The 23,547-nt window shown below is 39.0% G+C and overlaps 4 protein-coding genes across 8 annotated transcripts; 2 read left to right on the top strand and 2 right to left on the bottom strand.

Moving 5' to 3' along the window:
- The first annotated feature begins 2,317 nt into the window (after positions 1 to 2,317).
- On the top strand, positions 2,318 to 4,903 carry marcksl1b (MARCKS-like 1b). The gene is made up of 2 exons (XM_079484606.1): positions 2,318 to 2,631; positions 3,589 to 4,903. Exons 1-2 carry the CDS (start codon positions 2,545 to 2,547, stop codon positions 4,132 to 4,134), a joined length of 633 nt encoding a protein of 210 aa, XP_079340732.1. The 5' UTR covers positions 2,318 to 2,544; the 3' UTR covers positions 4,135 to 4,903.
- A 2,687-nt stretch (positions 4,904 to 7,590) lies between these two features.
- hdac1 (histone deacetylase 1) lies at positions 7,591 to 12,905 on the top strand. Of its 3 annotated transcripts, none has more exons than XM_079485396.1 (14): positions 7,591 to 7,823; positions 8,441 to 8,553; positions 8,639 to 8,756; positions 8,955 to 9,029; positions 9,108 to 9,246; positions 9,611 to 9,752; positions 9,844 to 9,936; positions 10,019 to 10,127; positions 10,242 to 10,382; positions 10,464 to 10,572; positions 11,290 to 11,417; positions 11,548 to 11,706; positions 12,080 to 12,128; positions 12,252 to 12,905. In XM_079485396.1, exons 1-14 carry the CDS (start codon positions 7,772 to 7,774, stop codon positions 12,277 to 12,279), a joined length of 1,455 nt encoding a protein of 484 aa, XP_079341522.1. In that variant the 5' UTR covers positions 7,591 to 7,771; the 3' UTR covers positions 12,280 to 12,905. The 3 variants fall into 3 exon arrangements, with proteins under 3 accessions (XP_079341522.1, XP_079341523.1, XP_079341521.1); XM_079485397.1 differs by having other exon boundaries at positions 7,624 to 7,823; positions 11,548 to 11,694; XM_079485395.1 differs by having other exon boundaries at positions 7,624 to 7,823; positions 11,548 to 11,712.
- A 475-nt stretch (positions 12,906 to 13,380) lies between these two features.
- Positions 13,381 to 16,498, bottom strand: eif3i (eukaryotic translation initiation factor 3, subunit I). Its single transcript, XM_079485398.1, has 11 exons — positions 16,313 to 16,498; positions 15,761 to 15,853; positions 15,576 to 15,663; positions 15,351 to 15,416; positions 15,091 to 15,240; positions 14,888 to 15,015; positions 14,700 to 14,810; positions 14,530 to 14,619; positions 14,383 to 14,456; positions 13,701 to 13,793; positions 13,381 to 13,586 (listed from the first exon to the last, which is right to left on the bottom strand). Exons 1-11 carry the CDS (start codon positions 16,313 to 16,315, stop codon positions 13,505 to 13,507), a joined length of 978 nt encoding a protein of 325 aa, XP_079341524.1. The 5' UTR covers positions 16,316 to 16,498; the 3' UTR covers positions 13,381 to 13,504.
- A 733-nt stretch (positions 16,499 to 17,231) lies between these two features.
- On the bottom strand, positions 17,232 to 23,120 carry txlna (taxilin alpha). Of its 3 annotated transcripts, none has more exons than XM_079484954.1 (11): positions 22,949 to 23,120; positions 22,336 to 22,478; positions 21,947 to 22,210; positions 21,587 to 21,678; positions 20,669 to 20,839; positions 20,337 to 20,531; positions 20,142 to 20,261; positions 19,879 to 19,953; positions 19,232 to 19,324; positions 19,011 to 19,106; positions 17,232 to 18,851 (listed from the first exon to the last, which is right to left on the bottom strand). In XM_079484954.1, the coding sequence occupies exons 2-11, from the start codon at positions 22,469 to 22,471 to the stop codon at positions 18,531 to 18,533; spliced, it is 1,563 nt and encodes a 520-aa protein (XP_079341080.1). In that variant the 5' UTR covers positions 22,472 to 22,478; positions 22,949 to 23,120; the 3' UTR covers positions 17,232 to 18,530. The 3 variants fall into 3 exon arrangements, with proteins under 3 accessions (XP_079341080.1, XP_079341081.1, XP_079341079.1); XM_079484955.1 differs by having other exon boundaries at positions 17,259 to 18,851; positions 22,908 to 23,011; XM_079484953.1 differs by having other exon boundaries at positions 17,259 to 18,851; positions 20,142 to 20,531; positions 22,949 to 23,056.
- Between the last annotated feature and the right edge of the window lie 427 nt (positions 23,121 to 23,547).

Here is a 23,547-nt window from a genome sequence, read left to right as displayed (position 1 = left end):
ATACTAGTATATTGCAACACCCCTAGTCCACATACTTTTTTATGTTATACACTTTCAACCAAGCATTGGGTCAAAAAGGGATGAACCCAACCATTGGGTTGAAAATGAACCTATGCTGGGTTGTTTAAAACAAAAATGCTAGGTTGTTTTAACCCATTGTTGGAGTGTAGGTATTTTGGTGTTATTATTACTTGATTTTATATTAAATATGACTGTTTATTGTGTTAATTTAGTTGATTGTGTTTATAGTATGTGAAAACATGGCTTAGTTACTAATCTTTTTTTACTATTTTATATTTATTTACTTAAACATACACACAGTGTTTATATATTTAGGTCAGCAATTTATGAAAAAGGGTATTCGCCTAAATGAATGTAAATGGATCATATTAAAGTTTTAAAAAATTATCAGCCATTTATCACCCAGAACTAACAGAAGCACGTATCACCAAGAAGCAGGGGATCAGGGAAACTCAGAGGAATGTGAACCCTGGTCACTTGACCTCCAGGTCACGATGGGAACCACTGAGCTTACCAGCAAACTCTTTGGTTTGGTTGAGAGCGAATCTATCAGACTTGAATGTGTCATTTATTCTCTCCTTGGCAAATTTCTCCAAGACCCTGGATTGGATTCAGCAAAGGCTCCATGTAGTTTCAGTTTAGTCCACAATGCTCTAGGGCAACCAACCCCCATGTTCACACCGTCCTCTTTTATTCCCTGCTGTGGTCAAAACAGTCCCAGAGCAGAAGAGTCACTGATAGCCAGTTCTCACCTGCCCTGCCCGGTCTGATGTCCCTATCATTGGCATATCAACACCCCATTGACATTCATGTAGGAGATGTTGCTCCTACAGGAGCTATTTGAAACACCAGGCCCAAAGAAGACTCCCTACTGGATTAAAGGTGTGAAATGCAGGTCTTGTGTTGGATGGATGGCGGCCATTTACTCGTCTCTCCAACTTTGGTGACAATAAAGGCCTGATGAGAAGGGGAGAAAGCAAAAGTCTGACCCAGAACCGGCGATATGATGTGTCCTGACCCATCATCAAGAAAATGAACCCCATCACAAAAGCTCAGGGCAAGAAGACTCCCTCCTCCTCTCCACTCCATCACACCCAACCCCCAACTCTCTCCCTGGAGTAAAAGAGGAGACTGTTTCAATATATGAGCTTATTCATTACATTCTCTCATCTGACACACATAAAACGCATTCTGCCCCGTTCCACGAGGTTCGGGGAATTCTGGGAAAGACGCAGATGCGGTGAAAAGTTCTTCACGAGCGCTTGCGTGCCTCAAATTCCTGCGTTAATAGCTCAGACTTTAGGTCATTTGACAAAACAGGGGGGTTCGAGACAGGGAGAAGATAGTGATGTGGAGAAAGATGGACTTGATTAGGAAAATTCTCGTATAAGATATCTCAGGAAATCCTTGATAAGACTCGTGAGCAACAACCCCCTTAAAGCAAATGTAAATGCACATAAATGTGGACCCGTAGAACATGAAAACAATTGTATATCAACTTTTAAGAGGACACAATGCTGTTTTTATCTTTTTTCGTTGACCTCAAAGGTCACGTGTCAAACTTAATGGTATTTTGATCCTAACTCATTTGTCACGTAGTAATACTTTAAATACTAAAACAACATTGGGCACAGCGTCTGGTTATAGCAATAAATCTGACATTTAATGTAATATTTTTGGACATATTTGGTAATACGTTGATGATATTTGGCTCCGGAAGCAAATCTGGTTGTGAACTAATATAACACACGCGTTTGTCTTTCACTTCAAATGGGAACACGTTCATGTGTGACTACATGTGTTGTGTTTAAAATTGACAATATTCACAATCAATAACACACAAACATTGACACATTTTTTTTACAAACCTTATGTGAATGATAAAGTGTCACACACGCGACCACTATTCCCATTAACAGTTTTATCATCAGCATTATCAGAAAGTGAATATTATGTAATGTTGCATGAAGCCAACAGAACCATTACACGTCCGTGTTGTCTTATACCAAATGGATAAATACATTTAACCACAAAGCAAGCACATCAACCACTGACACGTCCTAAACGCTTCAGTTCTACAGTTTAGCTTTATGAGTTTCATTAAAGTGGAGCCCCATTGTGCTCAACATCCACAAAGTTCAACAAGTCACCGTCGGTTCCCCTTTCAGTTGATGCCATTTTCTTCGGGTCTGATGCGAAACACAAGAGGTGGGACACGGATGCCCAGAAGTGGGCGGCGCCGTGTATGCGATTGGATTGAGTTGTCGAGACACGCCTGTGGGCGGGGCCTTAGGTTATCTTGAAGCGCTGTAGAACTAGGACCGGTAGCCTAGTAGTAGGTTGCCCTCGACGCACACGGGTGGAAGACGAGAGTGGATCATCCCAAGTTTTTCCTTATCGAGAAGAGAAAAAAAGAGAACTTCATTCGCACCTCTGGATGTCCGTCTGTCTGGATTAATACTTTTTTTCCACCTGCCCGAAATTTGAGTTATTTTTCGTTTACTTTCCCACCAAACGAGCATTATGGGATCCCAGGCATCAAAGGGAGGAGTGGCTGTGGAGGGGAAAGCCGCCGTCGCTGACCCGGCTGCCGTCAAGACGAATGGACAGGTAAGGCGAAACACGAGAGATCCATCTCGCCATCTGCGACACACCCACATCTGACCAACAAGTGCTTCCCGACGACACCAGCGCGAGCGGTTTTAGTGGAATGGGAAAACGTGTCGATTATCAAAAAGGGTTTTAATAGTTATTCTCGGTGATTATTCGTGTTTTTAACAATTTCATTTATCACGAATAAAAAAATATCTCACGCATGCAGGCGGATTTTGTGCCCGGCTGTGAATATTCGTGTTTATTTATCGACCACAGTTATATTTCGAGCGCTTTGAGGATGTCGATGTTGTTGCCATGCGAGTGTATGAGGATGCTGCACGCATTCACTATGTGTGATCTAACAACAGGGGGTCGCGATCGATCAGCTAAATTGACTTAATTCGGTAATTGTGTGTTGATTTTGTATTTCTCTTCTTTATCATCGTTTGGATTTCAGTGTTTTTCAGACGGGCGCGTTTAAAGTCTAGACACACAGACAGAGAGAGAGAGAGAGAGAGAGAGAGTCCACATTAGAAGAAGCTTTGTTGGTTTTTTGCGACTAAAACATTTTTTATCAATGAGTGTACTTGTATTTTACGTTTCTTTGTCGAATGCCTGTTTGTATTTTTACAATCGTCGATGCTTTATTGTGAATCCGAGTGAATTTGGCCATCGTGCTTCGATCGGTCTCGGTCTTTGTTTGAAAGCTGCCGTCTCGGTTTGCATTTTGAGATTTCCGTGCGACTCCAGCGCCCTCGCTCGGAGGCGTGACGTACTGCAAGGCGTCACCTTTTAGACATGCATTATTTACGTGATGGGTCACCGTTGTGTTCGTCGACGATTGAAGGGATGCCCTGAAACGTATGGTTATATATAGCCGGCAGTCACACAGCGCGGTGATGTAACTCCTTATTCATATATGGATGGGTTCACCGGAATAACGTTTCTCCTGTCTCGTTTTTCTTTTCTCAGGAGAACGGCCACGTTAAGACCAACGGTGATGTCTCTGCCAAGGCAGATGGAGACGCAGCTGCCACCAACGGATCCGCAGAGACGGCCAAAGAAGCCGAGGCCGGCGATGCCATCGAGCCCGCTCCGCCAGCCGAAGGCGAGGCCGTCAAACCAGAGGGCGAGGCCACCAAGGAGACCCCCAAGAAGAAGAAGAAGAAGTTCTCCCTGAAGAACTCCTTCAAATTCAAGGGCATCTCGCTGAAGAAGAACAAGAAGAGCACCGAGGTGAAAGAAGAGGAGGCCCCAGCTGCCGCCACCCCGGCCGGCGAGGAGAAGCCAGAGGAGAACGGAGCGGCCGCCGAGGAGAAGAAGGAGGAGGAGCAGCCCAAGGCCGAGGAGACACCCGCCCCCGCCGAGACCCCCAAGGCCGAGGAACCTGCAGCCAAACCCGAGGAGGCTGCTGCTGCCGCTCCTCCTAAAGAGGAGGCTGCCGAACCTGCCGCAGAGCCCACAAAACCAACAGAGGAGACCAGCTCCACACCTGCACCATCTGAACAGAAGGAGTGATTGTACTTCACAAAGGACTTTGTGAACTGTTTTTCCAAGAAAAAATATATATTTATATATATGTGTACATGTATACATATGTATATATACATGGATATATGTATATGTATATATACACATGTATGTGAAAAAAAAGACTCCTCGTGCCACTTTCTTCAAGATTAATAACAAATGACAGACTAGATTCACTAGTTCACTTCCCTGATAATGGCTCAACGATCTGGAATGCCAAGCGTAGGCGTACACCTCTTGGAAATGGGATGTCAACGCAAGAGCGGGTTGAGAGTTTGAGGATGGATAAATGTGAAGCAGCTTTCAAAGCCACCATCGAACAGATGCCATTATACCGATGAATTGTGCAAGATAAACATCACCACATATAATGACTGTTAAAAAAAAGGAAATCGAAAAAGACTTGCCAACTTTCTACATTCCTATATTTTAACCCAAATTTAAGTATTTTGTGGTGTATAGAGAACCATTTTAAATATCCAGAAGGCTTTGTCTCGTTTGTTTGAAAACGCATTTTAATTTACATCTTGGCTTTAAGAGAGAAAAAAAACTAAATAAAACACATTTGAGCTTGCTATGTTCACATTTGAAGTTTTAAAAGAAGCAGAGTTGTTATGTGTTAAATGTGAGCCTTGATCTGCTTTTTGGTCTCTGTAAATACATTTGACCAACTTTGTTCTTTATTTTGCTAATGTTTAAAGATGTTACTGGTTTTATTGTAAAGTTGATAATGGTAAATAAATGTTGGTTACCTACATATGGCGAGTTTGCATTTTTTCTTCTTCCAAACTTGTAACACATTAACTCAATCAGGCATGAAACCTGTATTTTACTTGGGCAAATAGAAATTCTTATATCCACAATAACTAATGAAACAATATGAGGGAGCATTAATGTAGGCAATAAAGCTTCACACATCAATGCCTTGTCCTAATAGCATCTAAACGTCTGGAATGTAATAAATGTCACATTGATGCTTAATTTCTACATGAACAGATTTGTGCTTGGCAATTCATAAAACATAAATCAATCAAATAATCCATATTATTCTAACATTCACAGTTTATTCAACATTACACGATTTTGTCTCACAGGATTCAATTTAAAGTTATTAAACGTCATAATACGTCATTTCAATCAGTCGAATGAATGAATGAATAGGTTTTCTAATACGTTTTATGTGGGAGGATTTCTGTAAAGCACAATCTAATAGATATTTATATAGTTCAGTTATATAGACCTCAGATGAGTGACCGTATGAGAAAACCGAGACACATTAATGCATTTAATGCTTACTCTGCGGTTTTGCTTGAATGAATAGCTATTTTTGTCTAAAGTCGACGATACCGTTGCATTTTTTCGTCCGTCTCTTGATGGCAATCAGCAGATTTATCACAAGGGAATTAATGATTAAATGTAAGCATCTGGCGCCATCACGTGTTGCTTCGGGATGTTGCAGTTGTCTGGTTCACCTAAATATCAACCTATGGACAAAGTCACTCTAGGTCGGCTTCTGTTAGAGCCTAGCTGTTTTCTTTGTTACACAGAAATGTTTTTTCAACCTTATTTGTGGAAGTTAAATCAAAAGCACCATCACTTTGAGGGCATTATTAATTCACTATAGGCCTATATTTTGATACATGTGGGTAGTCCTGTGGTGAAACAATCTGGTTATATTGGATTTGTAAAAAATGTTTTACATTCACATTACTCGTATTTATAATATTAACAGCTTAAGAGAGATGTACCTTCATTGATAGTTTTTTCAAAGTCGTTGCTGTCACACCATAGGACAAATTTGCATATTAGTCTATCAACTACCCATTTGCTCTTATTTGGATATTGAATGTCTAAAATAACTCTCATTCTTTCCTTCTTTTTTCATCTGTTGGAAATGATATGGTTTCTTTTGCTTACAGGCGTGCACGTAATCTGGCAGAATAGAATTAGATCAAATAAGTGACGACAAAATTCATTTGCTTAAAACATAACTTTGATTGAACTTTCATAGATGCACGGATATCTACTGTACACATATGTTTTTATCATCACTTGTTCAATTCAATTGAATTTTATTTATATATTCACAATTTGCATTGTTCCAAAGCAGCTTTACAGGGGAAAATAAGAAAAACACAGTACATGACTTGTTGTCTTCTAAATCTTCTAAATCTAAATTTTGTATACAGATTAAACTTAAACTAGCTTTCCTGTAGCTCAGTGGTAAGAGCAAGGTTGTGGATTCGAACCCAGGGGTTTCCAGATACCTATGTAAAATGTATAGGATAATGCAAGTCGCTTTGGATAAAAGCGTCTGCCAAATGCAGAAATGTAAATGTACATAGATTAAACCCATTAATTCATTACCTATGCACTTGTAGTACAATGCTCTACCAACAAAAAATTTTTTTGTATATTATTTCAAATATTTGACGTTCCGTTTGAATCGTTTCTCAAACCAGTGTTCAGATTCAAAATGCACTACAACTACCAAAACACTTTATTCAGGTCTCAAATCAACTCATTCTTCCAGAACACTAGCAAAGGTTGACAGTCGACAAACACACTTTGTCACCCAAAAAACAATGCCCTAAAAAACACTAACAACATATAGCATTATACTATACTTTCTTATGTAAAACAAGGACACATCTCTGTTTATAACTCACCACAATATATGTTACTGGAATAAATCAGACATGATGCAGAATTCCTCAATATTTTATGTCGTTTATTTATTTTATATTTTTGAGTAATTCCAAAATACAAGAATTTGTACACACACCATCCACTGATACAGATACAATAGTACAGTAATGCTAATCTACTCGGTCTTCTCCATTTGGCCACAGGTTCTCATCCACATCGCATCTTAGGTCATCTAGGGCAATACACCTAGGCAAGAATCTTCCGGCATGCCTGATCCATCCCTGGCAATCTTCTTCCTCTTTCAGCCACTTCTCTATATCTGGCTGGGTCCATGTTTACATCACAATGCAAAACTCTTCAGCAGTTGTCTCCTTTTGTAATGAAATTGAAAGAGTAAAACCTGTGTAAATGTTCATCTAGCTGTGGCCGGTCCAATTGTTTTTATAGCATTTACAGTCATTTTAAGATGTAAAATATATTTCATTCAAATATTACCGTAGAAGTGTAGCAAATTGCTGTCTTATTCAGTTTTGTTTTGAACACAAGTTTAACAGTTTTGAAAACAGTAAGCATGTGTGTCTGAGTGAGAAAATATTCATGAAGTTTGAGAGATGCATTTTGTGCCAAAGCAATGATAATTGATCCTCAGTTTAGCCCACGTAGACTTCTGATGTGCTCACTGTGTGAAGAGTTTTGCAAAAGTCACCGAAGTATTGAGAAACGTGTCCTAGCGTCTGTGACAAACTGCAAAGACTCATTTTCCGACATTTAAACAGCTGTGGAGCGAAGGCAGCTCCGCTTAAATACGTTGTAATCAAGACGCCAAAAGAACCGATTGGCCGAGGCACGCAAAGGTCACGCCCTCCGTGCAGAAATCTGAATGACGATTGGCTCAAAGCTACCCCAGACAAGTTGCTATTGAAGTTCGTCATTGCGCAGGAAGCTCGGCAGGCGCAGGCTGTAATTGGAGGGTAAAATGGCGCTGAGTGGTCAGGGAACAAAGAAGAAAGTTTGCTACTATTACGATGGTAAGAATAGCATTTTAAGTGATTTGATATCGAGTGTTTATTGACGGAGCGACAAAGTACAGCTCCGTTTTGCGATAAATGTTGCACAATCCTCGAGTTCAGTTGAGTTGTCTGCCGGGTCTAGCACGGCGCTAATGCTAGCTTAGCATGCTAGTTGCTCTCTTTATCTTGCTGTGCTGAAAAACCGGCGTTAGCCACGAAACCTCCACGCGGGGCACAAATTCATTCAATTTTACGCACGTCGGTGGTTCTTCGGTCTAATTTCTGTTTAAAGCGCGAAGCACAATTGTATGAACTGAACTGAGCTTCTGCAGTTATTCGTCTGTTGCTAGCAGCGGTATCTGAGCGTGCGTGAATGGTGCTCAGGTTTACGGTGCGAGCCCCTTTGTCTTCTAAACATCCCGCTTTGGGTTACGATTAAATGAGCGGCGTTAGAGTCTGCAGCACGTCGTTTTTGACCGAACGTTGTAGAAATGGTTGACACCCTGTTGTCCTCCGCATTTACACGGAAGTTATTTTGCTTGGGTTTCCCGAAGCACTCCAAGTAAAGATACGCCGTTGTCTGTTCATTGATACGAATGAGCAGTTCGATGATGATGCTTTTGATTTTTTTTCAGGTGATGTCGGGAATTACTACTATGGTCAGGGTCATCCCATGAAACCCCACAGGATCCGCATGACCCACAACCTTCTTCTCAACTATGGCCTTTACAGGAAGATGGAAATTTATGTAAGAGAAACATTCACTCGGTCTTGTATGTACATGTAGTCGTTTTTCTCTCGCTGAACTGATGTGTTTTTGTGTGTCTATTCAGAGGCCTCACAAGGCCAACGCTGAGGAGATGACCAAGTATCACAGTGATGACTACATCAAGTTCCTGCGCTCCATCCGCCCAGATAACATGTCCGAGTACAGCAAGCAGATGCAGAGATGTGAGTTTCCTCCACATCGGTGTTGAAGATATTTTGAGGAATGTTGGTAAACCGAACAACATTGGCCTCCGTTGACTTTCATCGTGTGGATGCAAAACCATATAAACATTTCTCGATACATCACCTCCAAGAGCGTTTGAATGTGCTTAATATATGCTTATTTTACACATGTATGGTAATAAACGATTGTCTGTGCAGTTAATGTAGGAGAGGATTGTCCTGTCTTTGATGGCTTGTTTGAGTTTTGTCAGCTCTCGACGGGCGGCTCTGTAGGTAAGTGATCTTGAAAACGATGTATATGCACACTTGGGCATGGCTAGACACATTTTTAACACTTGTGGGTTTTTTCAGCTGGGGCTGTGAAACTCAACAAACAACAGACAGATATTGCCATTAACTGGGCAGGAGGGCTTCATCACGCAAAGAAATCCGAGGCGTCTGGTTTCTGCTATGTCAACGACATTGTACTGGCCATTCTGGAACTGCTCAAGTATGTGGTTTATTAAAAATATGTAAGATGGCAGCGCTTCAAAAAACAAAGCTGCGCAATTCACTGCAGGTGTTGGGCATAACATTAACTACAGACATGTTCCAGATCACACACATTGTATTTTCTCCCATTTTATTTTAAGTTCAAACACTACAAACATGTTTTACTTAATTTGTGCTTTTTCTGTTAAACTTTATTTAGTGTGTTAATGCATTTTACATCGAAAAGGGTTTCATTTAGTCAAATCCTTTTTTAGGCTTCTGTATATAGATGTTGCAGTGAAGTTTATGCTTAGAATGGACATTGATCTCATGATCTAAGATGACCGCTTCCACATTGATGCATTTGTGTTTTTTGTGTCTAGGTACCATCAGAGAGTTCTTTACATTGACATTGACATTCATCATGGAGATGGAGTTGAGGAAGCCTTCTACACAACAGACCGTGTCATGACTGTGTCCTTCCATAAGTATGGAGAGTACTTTCCTGGTACAGGAGATCTCAGAGTAAGTATATAAGTCCATTCATTCTGCCACTGATATAAACACTCAGAACTTATTTGATAAGGAAGATAATTTATCCCTTTTTTCCATGCAGGATATTGGTGCAGGAAAAGGAAAATACTATGCTGTCAACTATCCACTCAGGGATGGAATAGATGATGAGTCTTATGAAGCCATATTCAAACCTGTAAGTCTTTTTTGTGTGAAAGTGAAATGCGTGATCATTTGACTGAAGCTCTGAGATGTTCATGTTTTTGAATGTGCTGCAGATCATGGCCAAAGTGATGGAGATGTACCAGCCCAGTGCTGTGGTTCTTCAGTGTGGTGCTGATTCTCTGTCTGGAGACAGATTGGGCTGCTTCAACCTCACCATCAAAGGTACGACACAAAATCCTAATTTGTGACCCTTAGCGTTTTATCCGGTCTGAAGACAGTTTCGTACAGACGTCTCGTAAAAGTGCTAATGTGTAACTGTACTTTTGGGATGTTCAGGTCATGCCAAGTGTGTTGAGTACATGAAGAGCTTTAACCTGCCGCTGCTCATGCTGGGTGGAGGAGGCTATACCATCAGAAACGTGGCCCGCTGCTGGACCTACGAGACCGCTGTTGCATTGGACTCAACCATTCCTAACGGTGAGCCATTCACACCTGCTGTTGTTTGTATGTCACACGTCCTTTAACGGTGGCTGTAATGTTACTGGCACTCTCTTTCAGAGCTCCCATACAATGACTACTTTGAGTATTTCGGACCTGATTTCAAACTCCACATCAGTCCATCCAACATGACCAATCAGAACACAAATGACTATCTGGAAAAGATCAAGTAAGTGGAACGAATAGCTTCACACACTTAATTGATTGGTTGAGCGAAAGTAAGGTAGATTCTTTAAAACTAATTTGTTAACCCAGAATATTCCTTTAAGCCAGTGTTGTAACAAAAATAATTTTGATGAAGTTTTGGTGATGTGCAGCAGCACATCCGGCTACCCGAGTTAGAATCCTGGCTTCCGATTTCCTGTCTTGTCCCATTATTTCCTGTCCATATAAGATGCAAAAGACCAAAATGATTATTTTGATTTCTATTATAAACCCCAATGTAAACTTAAAGGTTTGTAATTTTTAAAAATAAAAGATTTTGAATGTAAAAATATACAGTTTTAAAAGTACAGCAGTGGCCAAATTTGTCCAGTATTTGCTTTTAATGCTCCATCAGGTTGAATTAAACCATTAAGATGTGGAATTGATCTTTTTTTGTATTCTTTTGAGACAAAGCAAACATTGAGGGTCTTTTTGTAGTAGTATTTTGCAGACATATTTCTAGGCCATTTATATCTCTGGCATGAATAAAAAAATTTTGTAACATTTATAACGTGACATGTTGTGTTTGTCTCATCTTATCAGTAATGTTTATGGTCTGGTAACATTTACTTTAAATGCACAGCTTGATTAATAGACCTAGAGTTTAACTAATTTAAACCTGGGATATTATTTTGGCAAAAAGAGCTGAGATTAAGTTTGAGTCTGTCTTGATCCTTTACAGACAGCGTCTGTTTGAGAATCTGCGAATGTTGCCTCATGCCCCGGGGGTTCAGATGCAGGCAATCCCAGAGGATGCTGTTCAGGAGGACAGCGGAGATGAGGAGGATGATCCTGACAAACGCATATCCAGTAAGTGCTACCTTAATTCTTTTAGCGCTCTTCATTTTCACAAGCACCAAATTCTTTTTGAAACAAACTTTATTTCTGGCAGCCGTACAGAAGATAAGTGCAGTGTTTAATTAAATGTTTTTCTCAACAGTCCGTGCCCATGACAAGCGAATAGCATGTGATGAGGAGTTCTCAGACTCTGAGGATGAAGGACAGGGTGGCCGAAGAAATGCAGCCAATTACAAGAAACCCAAGCGAGTGAAGACTGAAGAAGAAAAGGATGTAGAGGAGAAGAAAGGTGAGCCAGCAGGTACAGGTACATTTCTTTAATTTAAAGAATTTGATTAGATAAAGTGGCTAAATTTTTTTATAAGATATATATTTTCTTATACATTACTGGCCTGCAGCCATTTAAATCCTGATCAATCATATTCTCATAAAGTGACCCTGACTAAGTCCAAATGTATTATACGCAATAGAAGATTCACGATTAGATTACATTGTCATTTTAATATGAAAGTAATTTAAATCGTAAATAGTCCAAATGTGTTAAATACTCAATTGAAATAGTCAGGGTCTCTTTATGGCAATATTATTTAAATCTTTTAACATTATTAACAAAATCTGAGATTATACACAGTGCGAATAGTAATACTTGATTTCTTCCTTCCAATTGCTAACAGACGTCAAGGAAGAAGAAAAAGCTCCAGAAGAGAAAATGGACACAAAGGGGTAAATGTTTTACTTTTACGAGATCTGAAAACCCACAGTTTAAAACACTTCACCATTTTCTTTTTTGATAGGATATCATGTAACGTGTTAGCATTTATTGTATTTTATCTTTTCCAAATTCAGGCCAAAAGAAGAATTAAAAGCAGTCTGAACAAGGATGCTCAGTTGTCACAACTGCATGAACTTGTCCTTCACCCTCATCCTTTCACAAACACATGTTAGATGTTAGCCTCTGAGCTACACACTGTAAATTATTTTGTAAGACTCATTTTACTATTTGTAATGAAGCAGTATAAAGGTTTTTACATTACAAGTGTGAAGTGAACGATGTTTCTGTTTTCTTTTAGTGCTTTGAAACCATGTACGTTTCCCCAACTTAAAACTTTTTTGTTTACTGAAAATAGCGCCTCAAGCAGGACCACAGATGGCACAAATCTTTTCTCCTACAGGTTGTTTTAAATCATGGACTCAACACTTATTGGTTGCCCTTACTTGGTTTAGATTTCTCTGTGGATGCTTTTGTCTGGCGTCCTTTACCTCGTTTTTAAGCGATGTTTGTTTTTATTAAGGTGTCTGTATTGTCAACTCTTACGAACTTCCACGTGTCTGGTTGGAATGGAAAAGGTTTGTTTGCTGTATTGCTGTTAGCTTCCAGAATCTTTTTTTATCGTGGTTATGCGGTTCAGTCACGTGACTGGCTGGAGTTCCAGAGTTCAGTGGTTGTGAATCGTCCTTATTATTACAATGACTTTGGTAAATAAAAGAGAGACCCTCTTATTTTTTTGTGGTTTTTTATTCATTAATGAAGTCTTAACTTTTTACAAGAAAGCTTTATTGATAGCTCTCCCTCAGATCGTTCCAAAGTTCAGATGACAAGGCTTCTAAGTGCTGGCCGATTTTCTACAGGTAACATTTTTATCAGGCTCCATTTTATAAATGTCCTAAAGGTGAAATAACATACTGAAAGAGTACCTTGCATATGACCTTTAACTAAAACTACATTTGAAAAGGGAAGACTCATCCAAAAAAGAGAATTGTGCTAGCCGCTTATCTTTATCTTTGGTTTTGCAGAAGTCTTACAGTATCAATTTTGGATTGATAGTTCCTGGTGGTATATAATGTCTCCTGTAAACAGTGCCTTACAGCTTGCAAAGATAATTGAGAAATTATCTAATTAAACAAACAGGAGGGGGTGGGGCTTTAGTAATCCCCCATTTGGTCTTCTCCAAACATAGGAAAATGCAGCAGTCCATTTATTCCAAACCCAGTTTATTCAGAACATTAAATACACATTTCCTTCAAACAGATTGTATTTCAGATGTTTAATGCAATGTTACAAATAAGTCAGGTGTGTAAGGATGTGTGGAGTGAGGTTATTACACTTCAAGTTCAAAGTCAAAATAATGAGGATCAAAGGAATGAATTCTGACATAACCATCCTCTCCTCCACTGCTGTAACTGAATGAGAAAACATAGGAATCGTTACAGTATTTATTAAACAAGTCTTGTAATGTTAAAATATTCATTAATTTATGTCGGTCTACATATTTTATTGCCGTTAAAGGTTCTCACCTCTTTCCATCTGGGTGGAAGGACACACAGTTAATGGGGCCGAAATGTCCCTTGACACGTCCAAACTCCTCTTCATAAGCCGCATGGAAAAACCTAGAAGTGTTAAGAACATCATCAGCTATGGAGCAATATAAAGTGCATAAAAAAATACATGGGTTGTGCAACAAATATCGCATCCAGAATAAAAGTTTGTGTTCCGATAATATGTCTGTGCATATGTCCAATTCTTGAAAAAACCCAACTTATTTAGTGAATATACAGAGATTAATAAAACGTTGACATCTAAACCACTTGCTCTTAAAAGTAATAGCTTACCTGAAAATTCTGTCATTTACTCACAGTTGTTAAACACCTTTATAAAATTACTTTGGTCTGCTAAATACAAGAATGTTGCCGACTTTCAGTTCTGGGACATCTTTGACCACTATAGTAGAAAAAATTTAAATGCTTGTGGTGCTCAAGAGGTGCCCTAGAACAGTTTGCTTTCCCAAGTTCTCCAATATATCAAATTATGTGTTCAACTATGGTCCAGAACTGAAATTGACTATTCTTCCAAATATGTTCCTTTGTGTTTAACAGAAGAAGGTTTGAAACAACTTGATAACAAAATCTTCATGTAACTATTTCTTCAAAATAGTATAGTTTTATGAAGAGAATATTCAAAGACACTATAAACACCAACCTGGCCTCGAATTTGCCGATCCTTGTAGAGGTGGTTGTGACTTCCATGGCTTCCTGACCACCTCCCATAACCACCTGAACAAAGCAGATAGACAACACATGAGTGAAGGTAGATGAAACAACAGGAAAATAAACAAGCCACACTTACATGATCCATAATAGGCGAGATAGATGATGAATTTACAGGCCGCTCTGTCTTGAAGGTTTTGATGTGCTCGAGTGTCGTGGCGTCAAACAGCTGTGTATCGAAAATAACTTATAAAGGTCGATCCAAAGCATGATTTCTATTCTCTACAAGACATCAATTTGAACACAAACCTTAGCAGTACAATCTTTGGAGGCACTGACGACCATTGTGAGATCCACAGATGACTGGATGTCATTGATCTGCTGCTTGTGTTCCTTCGCATTCTTCAGAATCTCCCCTGACTAAAGCACACACACACATATCTTTAGACAACTAATTTCTTCATGTATCACCACATGTAAAGGTCGGAGACACGAACCTTAGCGCTGAACTGGTTGATTTCTCCATTTTCATGGCCGGCGATCACAAACTCTCCCAGTGGACCCCACACCGCACTTGTGATCTTGGACTCGTTACAGGGTACGGACAGATACGGGCTGTTGTCCTCTGCAGGAGAAAACCAAAATCAATCATACGATTCATATTATAAAAATAATATGACTATGAAATCATAAAACCAACCAATTTGTTGGGGGTCTCGCAGGTCAAAGTAGTTGAGAAAGCACTGGTAACCCATCTGTTTGTCTGTGGAAAACATGATGATGTTTCCGCTGAAGTCAAAGCCGCATGTTCTCACCGCCGAGCTGGTCTCCAGCAGAGCTAACTGCTTTCCTGAGGAAGTCATCACACAGATGTCATTCAAGGAGGCTTCGATTTAATACTAAAATCATTAAAAGTTACAAACAAATGAAAATGGACTTAATACACATTTGTATGCCAACCTGTCTCACAGTCCCATAGTCTGCAGCTGTTATCGGCAGATCCAGTCAATACGTTCTTGGTGTCCCCTTTTAAATATGTTAAGACTAAGCTTTTTTTTATAGTAAATGATGAAATAGGTCAAATAAGGGTAGGGTCCAAACACAGAACAACAGTTTTAAAAAAAGACTTCCGGCATTGCTTTGTTCAACCAGACTCTTCAAAATGAAGGTCAGTAGAAAGGATACAGTCAACATCCACACACCAAACGGCTCCTGTGTGTCCATTATAGGTGCCCAGTCTTTCTCCATTGACAGAGTACCAAACATTGGTAACCTACAATGACATACACGTATAAATGACAATTCTAAAACAGACAAGAGAAATCCACTAGTGTAGCGTAGTTTCTATCTAATAAGTTTCTATCACTTACTTTATCTTTGCCTACTGAGAACAATAAGTCCCCCTCTCTGTTGTATTTGATCTGAGTGATGGACCTCTCATGGCCCTTTAGAAGAATGGGTCTCTATTGAGAAAAAACAAACAAAGCTGATGTCATGATTGGTGTAGATATTAAATAATATAACAGCTAAACTAAAAGAAAACAATCGCATTGCGCTTTTAAGCGAGACATGACGCACAACAATACAACAGCTATACATTGTTTATTAATACACATAATCATTATTTAACGTTATAGAATTTGCACCAGAAACGTTATTCACAGCACATATGGTCATTGAACAGGCAATAAATCAACGATTTAACACAAACAGGCCTGGTAATCTATCAAAGTTACGTGTCATTTAATAGATGTTTTGAGTGAAATTAAATGTACGTGTTTATCACAGTTCTTCTTTCAGTTGAAGGCATACTCGGCCTTATTTAACGTTAAGATATTGTTAGCTAGCATATTGGCTAACTCTCTAAACGGCCCACGTGTCTACATTTACACTAGGGCAGCAACACGTACACGCATACTTACCATAATCAATGCGTTCGTGTAGCCAGAATAACGCAGAAGTTATATTTTAATCCGCAGAAAAAACTGTAAAACGCGATACGCGTGTTGAACAGCGCCCGACTAGAAACGGAAGAGAATCCTTTCACTTCCTGTACGGCAAGAAATTGGTCCGGCAAGAAAAACTATTCAAACGTTCCGTCCGTGTCCGATAAGTTCCTATATGCTTCTGTTTACAAAAATGATCTTAGATTATGCATTATTCGTTTTATATTTATTATTTATTAAACAGCGTTAGATGGAGTATGAATTAATGCCAAGAACAACAAAGTTTTATAAAAAATACAATAACAGTGTTGGACAAAAATAATAAAAGCACATTGTTGCAGGGGTTCAATATTAGGCTAAATAAAACACTCCACTACAGACTATTCAAAGGTAATGAATGTATTTAAAGACTTGAAGCTAACCTTATATAATTAAGATATATCATGTATTTTGCATATTCTGTATAGTTCATGAATATATATATATATATATATATATATAATGTATATTTATTAAATATTACTCAAAAGTCACTGACTGCAGCTGTGATGTGTCAGAGGAGAGCATCCCCTACTGACTGAGGCTGTTTTCTCCAAAGGTATTTTCTCCATTAATTCATCATTGGAGTTTTGGTCCCCTGCCACATACTTCTGCAAATTCATTTTATTAGGATGGTCACTCTTTACACTTAATTTGTCCTGGTAATGATTTTTCCATGTAAAGCTGCGTTGACAAAATGCAACATTTTAAAACGCTGTATATACATCTAATATTGAAAAAGGAGGGTTAATGGCCTAAATCAATGTTATTATGACTATAATCAAATGTAATCATATTTTAGATGTACACCTTGTTATAAAAAATATTGTAAATCTATATACGGTCTTAAATCAAAACACACAGAGGACATTTTTATTTTCTTAGTATTTTAATATGCATATAAATGTGTACAGGTTGTCGGGAAAGAAAGTCAACAAAAATCTTTGGTACCGTTCAAATCATGGGAGCATACTTTTTTGTGAAATATCTAGTGATCTGTCAATCTGAGAAATATTCAACATTATTGGTCAATTATAAGGGTCATGAACACGGACGTAATAGATGGGGAACACCATATTCTATATCCTCAGGTATTGAAAGGGTACAAAAGTGGTGAAAATGGCAAAGTTTATTGTCATTGTGCTGAAATAATAACTTAAACAAAAAAGATTGAAATAAAATCTACAAGATCAGAAACAGTGAACCGTAAGTCACTTTGTGGGGATCGGTACATTCAATTCTCAGCGCATGTCAGTATGATGTTCCCATGTTAAAAGGAGATGACGTGAACAAAGCTAGAATTGCATAGCGTTTTCAAATCTTCCTGTATAATCTGAATTGACTAGCCTTCCTTTTTCTTACATTTTGACATCTAATAATGCAAACAATCAAATGATCATTATCGTTTTAAATAACCAAAACAAATAATATCAAAACAGTCCACATAACTTAAAATTACTCAGTGCTCATGATCTCAGTGAAGTATATGTTGATAGAATGGGCTAAAGGAATGTATCTGCAATACTGTTGTATTAACTGATAGAAGAAACACAAAAAAAACCCTTATGTTCTTTGCCATTTTTTAAATGCCACTAGAATTATGCTTGAATATACATGTGACAAATTCTAAAAGAAGAAGCTTTAGGTCAACAAAATGTTACCTTTGAACAGTGAAGATGAAAATATATTGATACATTCTTCATCTGGTGCAAATGTTATGCAAGATTTAACCGAAGAAAATGACGGTGAATGAAAACACAGATTTTAACTTAAGGCGATTATAAAATAATTTTTTTTAAGTCATAATACAAATGCTGTTTCATGGCAAAGCTTTTTGTTTTATTAATATTCAGCCATGTGTCTGTTAAGATTAAGTTTTTCAGCAAATCCGAAAAAAGAAGGCTACAATCATACCTAGTAGCATTTAGTGGACAAACACAGCAGCAACATTTCATGCCCCTCGTAACACAAACTCAAGAATCCCTCTGGGAGCAGGGTGGAGAAGTCACATAAAAACCAAAGAGTAAAAACGCAGCATAGGAATCATGTTGAAGGCACAATCTTCCCTGACACTATGAAAACCCCCAGGAACCGTGGAAGGAGACATAGACTACAGCTCACAGACTTCCGAAGATGATGGGAAAATTGTGTGTCCTCAATCCTGGGCTGAACAAACCTCTCTGTGACTTTCAGCCTCCAGATCTGGAGCACAGTGGCATGCCTGACTACAAGCGGTTTGTGGAGTCTCTGCTTCTGAGCTGCTCTGATGGACAGGACTGCCTTCCTTCGAGTCAACAGCCTCTTGTTGTGACCCCGCCTCTGTTTCTGGCCTGCTCTCTGGGGTTGTAGTCCCCTCCGGGACACCCTGAACTTTCTTACTCAGTTCATTGCGCTCTATCTGTAAGGCCCGACAGAGCTTTTCCAACCGCTGCACTTTCCCCTGCAGGCTTTCAAACTCCTTATCACGTAGTGTTTTCTAAAGCAGGCACAAGGAGAAAAGATGTACAACGTTAAGCTATCATACAGAAACATAACCGAAAGCTAATTGGCACAAAGCTCCTCTACTTTGTAAAAGCTTGTACAATAAAAATTAAGTTAGTACAATTCAAGCTAAGGGCTTAAACACAATAACCACCTCTTCTGCCATCTCCAGCAGGGCTTTGTTACTGCTCTCCCATCGTGATCTGTACATTGTTGTTTCCTTCTCCAACTTCTTAATCTTTTTCGTCATCTGCAGCCCGATAAAAGCACAAATGAAAAGACAGAGTTCAGTCGAAACTTTAATTAATAACATCAAATTTCAATAAAGATAGTGTACCTGCGCAAAGTCTGACTATTTACTAAACGTTACTTTACCTTTTCCATCTCCTGTTTGAATGTCGTGAACACTTCGTTGCTTTTGGAAAGCGTGCTTTGAAACTCTTCAAATTTCTCTGTATAAAGAGATAACTGGAAAAGATGAAAAAAAAAACAGCTTAGATTTATTTGACCTTTGATGTGTACAAGGCAAATTACACCTGCACTAAGGTAACAAGGACATATTTTTTAAAATGTGTGATTTTTATTCATTGACCGTTATGTATATGAAATAGTACACGCAATGCCAGAATTTTTTTTTACCTCGCATACAAAGTACACACACTTTATGTGTGCTCATTCCATTTCTAACAGTGATTAGTTTAACCTCCAGGTGGCAACCGTGTCCTGGGAGCCTTGAATCAAACAAGTAGAAGAAACCTGACCCCTTGTAGCCCCGGAGAGGTGTTGCAATATGTCGTAATGCGCATGCGTCAAAATCTGTGTACGTTTATGAGTCGAAAGCAGGATTCTTTGTAAGGCTGTTCGTTCGGCTGCACACGTACACGTAAAAAAAGTAGGTAGGCCACAGGCTAAAAATAAGTCTTGTTCAGCATAGAAGCGAAGAACATTTTAGTCCCTTGTCAGCCACCGTAGTGCTTCAAAAAGGAGGGGCACATGGTGAAGTGAGCCATTGGTTTTCTCACCTGTTGTTTCAGATGAACTTCTTGCTGTTTCATGAGCTCACACATCCTCTGAGACTCTGCAGCCTCTTTCAGGAGCTGAAAAAGAAGAGACCACAAGAATCTTACTTAGCAACTGAAATCTCCTTTCAATTAGTTGAACTACCTTATCTACACATATCTGCATGGATTCACTTTATATTATATACATTACCGCCATCCACTCAGAATGACCTGAATTTCTAAATTCAGCTGATCACAAACAAAATAACGATCTGAAAACTCACAAAGTCTTTCTCCTTCTGGTGGCGTTCCGCCGAGTCTTTGAGCAGAGCTTGCGCCTGGTGAAGCTTTGCATCCACCAGCTGCTGCTGCAGATCCTTATGTTTGAACACTTTGTCAATATGCTGGAAGAAAAGAAACAGGGGTTTAATTCCAGCTTTAACTCTCATCTTCAGGTCTCTTATCCTCTGACCCCTCACCTCCTCTCTGAGCTCATACTGTTCAATCAGCTTCTTCAGCTTGTCAGCCAGCTCCATGTTCTCCTGTCTCAGGTTGGCATTCCGTTCATTGTGCTGCTCCATCTGGGCCTGGATGTCATTCAGTGTCACCTGGAAGTGTGACGTTACTTCCTTCCTTTTCTCTTCCTCTAGTCGGGCACGTTGCACACCGTCCTCCTGCCAGGCAGAACAAACAAGCGTTACAAAACAAGTGTACTGAGGATCTGAACATCTACACAATTTAATGTCTTTTAAGAGGGTTGCACAAACTGTTCCACACTGAATTCCTAAAAGCCTGAGTGAGATTACAGCACCTTAAGTGTACGGTTGTGTCTCTGCAGCTCTCGGCAGAGGCTCTCCAGCTTGCTGCGGGCCAGGATGGCCTTGCTGTGTTCATTTCGTAAGTGGTCCTTCTCCTGAATGAGCTGCGTCTGTTTTTTTTGCAGGGCTTTCATCTGTTTCTGAGCGTTGCGGTGCTCCTCTAGCTAAAGCAAATGAAACAGAAGCATTAGTACAATTTGAAGAGCTGAAATTCAATAAACAAATTCTGTAGCTGATAAAAAAACAAGGAATTCATAAATATGAAAAAAATATTGTAGCACAGCAATTACTATAATAATTTACAGCATGTACCTTGTGTAGCGTACAAACCCCCACTTTACTGTCGACATGAGTAGTACATAAATGTAAAAGTGTCAAAGTGATATAGTGTTTTTGAGCCATGCTTTGAAAGATTATGTCAAAACAGGAAGACTTTAAATGTTGGAATTTCCTGCCAAAGTCTGTGGGCTAAATCATAAGTACAGTCACTTCGAAAACTATGCAAAACCTTAATAGAATTTTTTTATTTTTAAATAAATAAGATGCACTCGCATCAGCTCTAATATAGTTTTTGTGTGTCCTTTCCACAGCCTTGTCTATTACTGCAAGAATGGGCCAACAAGTTCAACTACTCAATACGTGAAGTCAACATTTTTATACACAAAAGTTTAGCTATTTGTTGATCGAAACCCTATTGAAAAAGCTAAACCTTTACATTTATTCCATATAAAGACTGCCAGGTGCAATAGTACATTGAAGAGAGTAGCTCCTTTTTTTGGCTGTGTTTTTTGGAGTCTTCTAGCACTGGTGTTGCATTTTTTAAAAGTGAATCTTTTTCAAATATGACTAATCTGTGATATTTCCTCTTTATACAACAAAATGACAGATTTGTGTTCATTATAATGTCTTACCAGCTCAGCATACTTCTTGCAGAGACCAGCTAGTTTCTCTTCTGGAGTGCTGAGAGTGTTTAGGGTCTGCATTAGGAGAGTTATTTCCTTGCCTACAATACAAAAGTAAAACATTTCAAGGTTAAGATATAGTTTTACGATAACAGATCCACAAATTTCACATGATGTACCTTGCAGTCCTGTGGCACTAAGTGATAAAAACACAGTTTCACATTGCCTCATTTTATTTCTATACACAACAGAGAATAAAAAAAAAGTTGTCTTCAGATGAAAAATATGTTCGTAATGAAATCAAATTGTGTTTATATTGGAAATAAGATGCAGTACTTAGTTTATACATAGGAGCACACTGACACTTACCCAGTCCTTTTACTTTCTTCTTCTCCTGAACCTTTTTCTGGTCTTTATCCACACATCCATTACGATTCATTTTGCTCTCCCCCTGCTTGGCATTCTCCCTCTCAGACAATCCATTAACATCAACACCGTCAGGCTGACCATTAGTCACCGCTGTGTCCTCACTGGCACCATCCTCATGGCAGTAAGTGCTGAGGATGACCTCCAGCTGCCTGCTCAGTTCCTCTGCCATGTCACAGGAGGCAGAAAGTGCTCGAGCCTCCTTTACTAAACACGAAACAGAATTAAACCTATTAGTGCCAGACACGCGAGTTAAACCACACCAAGATACTACGTTCAGACCCACTATCATTTTCATACAAATCTGCCAGTTTCCTTGTTTGTTGACTTACAGCTTTCGCCTGTTTGGGGGCTGTCTGGCTGTGGTTCAGATTCTTTGCTCTTGGTCACATCAGAAGCAGCTGAGCTCTCCTCAGTGTCATCTGCACTGCTGTCAGCTACTGGATCCTCCATCTCTTTCCTCTGCATTGCTGATCTGTAAAACAAACGGAGTCCCCTCTGAACACAAGTAAACATGCGTTTTCGCTTTATAACGGAGTACGATTTCCGGTTAGAAACGCACAAAGCACATTTTTAATGGTGTATAGTTTATGAGATCAAAACATACAATACGTCAAAGTTCGTTACACGTCAATAAGCGCACAACACATTTAGGAAGTAAATGATTATCAGATCTCTAGTCAGCCATGCACCTGCTTTAACCACTGACAAGCACATACAAACAGATACAACAAGTTACTTTTATCGACTGTTCACGATTGTAAACAAATAAACAAGATCAACGCTAAATCAAGAGCTGTAGTTGTATCTCGCTCGACCAGATTAGCATTCAATGCTAACCTGACGCACAGCAAGCGCCTATTAAATGACTACAGGCGATGCGCATTGATACGACAACACTCACGAGATATTTTGTGATATAAGGTTATAGTATTTCAATAATACCAGTATCTCAGTTTGGTCCAAGAAAGCACTTCACTCTTTTCCTTTCCAACTGCTGTTTCCTACAGGGACAGGAAACGCCTGATAACACTCGCAGATGATTGGTCGAGTCGTGAAGAACTTCCGGCGTGTGACGCGGAGTGGTGGGAAAACGCCCGCCAAAGCAAAAGACTTCGATCTTTAATGTTGCATGCGTTTATTTCTTAAATTTAACATCTGGTTTGTTATTGGTATTTGTGCCACCTTTTCAAGTTAGATTTGAATTATTATTATGAATTATTATTATTATTATTAATTACTATAATAGATTAAAATATAAAGTTTTTGGTTTAAAACATTACATAGGCTACTAACCCACGAAATCAAACCCTTTCAAAACCGACACATTTGTTTGTAGATTAATTTTCATTTGTATAAATTCTTTCTTTTGGGGTTTTTGTGCATGTGGCTAAACCTCGGTTGGGCCTTATTTTCAGGAGGTAAGGAGACTAAAACCATCTAAAAACAAGACGTTAATTCACAAATATATATATATATTATTATTATTACATATATAACAAAGACTTATTTTATATTTATTTAATATTGATATGAATCTATGT

This window comes from Barbatula barbatula (genome assembly GCF_947034865.1).
Source record: "Barbatula barbatula genome assembly, chromosome: 21".
Taxonomy (NCBI): domain Eukaryota; kingdom Metazoa; phylum Chordata; class Actinopteri; order Cypriniformes; family Nemacheilidae; genus Barbatula; species Barbatula barbatula.
Note: the sequence above shows the minus strand (reverse complement) of the source record. Positions and strands in the feature narration are given on the sequence as shown.

Coding starts and splice junctions, on each gene's coding strand:
- marcksl1b (XM_079484606.1), top strand. CDS start 2,545: ATGGGATCCCAGGCATCAAAGGGAGGAGTGGCTGTGGAGGGGAAAGCC. Junction 2,632..3,588: donor CCGTCAAGACGAATGGACAG/GTAAGGCGAAAC, acceptor TTCTTTTCTCAG/GAGAACGGCCACGTTAAGAC.
- hdac1 (XM_079485395.1), top strand. CDS start 7,772: ATGGCGCTGAGTGGTCAGGGAACAAAGAAGAAAGTTTGCTACTATTAC. Junction 9,030..9,107: donor CTCGACGGGCGGCTCTGTAG/GTAAGTGATCTT, acceptor GGGTTTTTTCAG/CTGGGGCTGTGAAACTCAAC. Junction 10,573..11,289: donor GACTATCTGGAAAAGATCAA/GTAAGTGGAACG, acceptor GATCCTTTACAG/ACAGCGTCTGTTTGAGAATC.
- eif3i (XM_079485398.1), bottom strand. Junction 15,417..15,575: donor TTGGTGTGTGGATGTTGACT/GTATCCTTTCTA, acceptor CATATTTAAAAG/GGGACACCAAGAACGTATTG. Junction 13,794..14,382: donor ATCGGCAAATTCGAGGCCAG/GTTGGTGTTTAT, acceptor TAACACTTCTAG/GTTTTTCCATGCGGCTTATG.
- txlna (XM_079484953.1), bottom strand. CDS start 22,471: ATGCAGAGGAAAGAGATGGAGGATCCAGTAGCTGACAGCAGTGCAGAT. Junction 20,840..21,586: donor GCAAGAAGTATGCTGAGCTG/GTAAGACATTAT, acceptor CATTTGCTTTAG/CTAGAGGAGCACCGCAACGC. Junction 19,954..20,141: donor ACCAGAAGGAGAAAGACTTT/GTGAGTTTTCAG, acceptor CTTCTTTTTCAG/CTCCTGAAAGAGGCTGCAGA.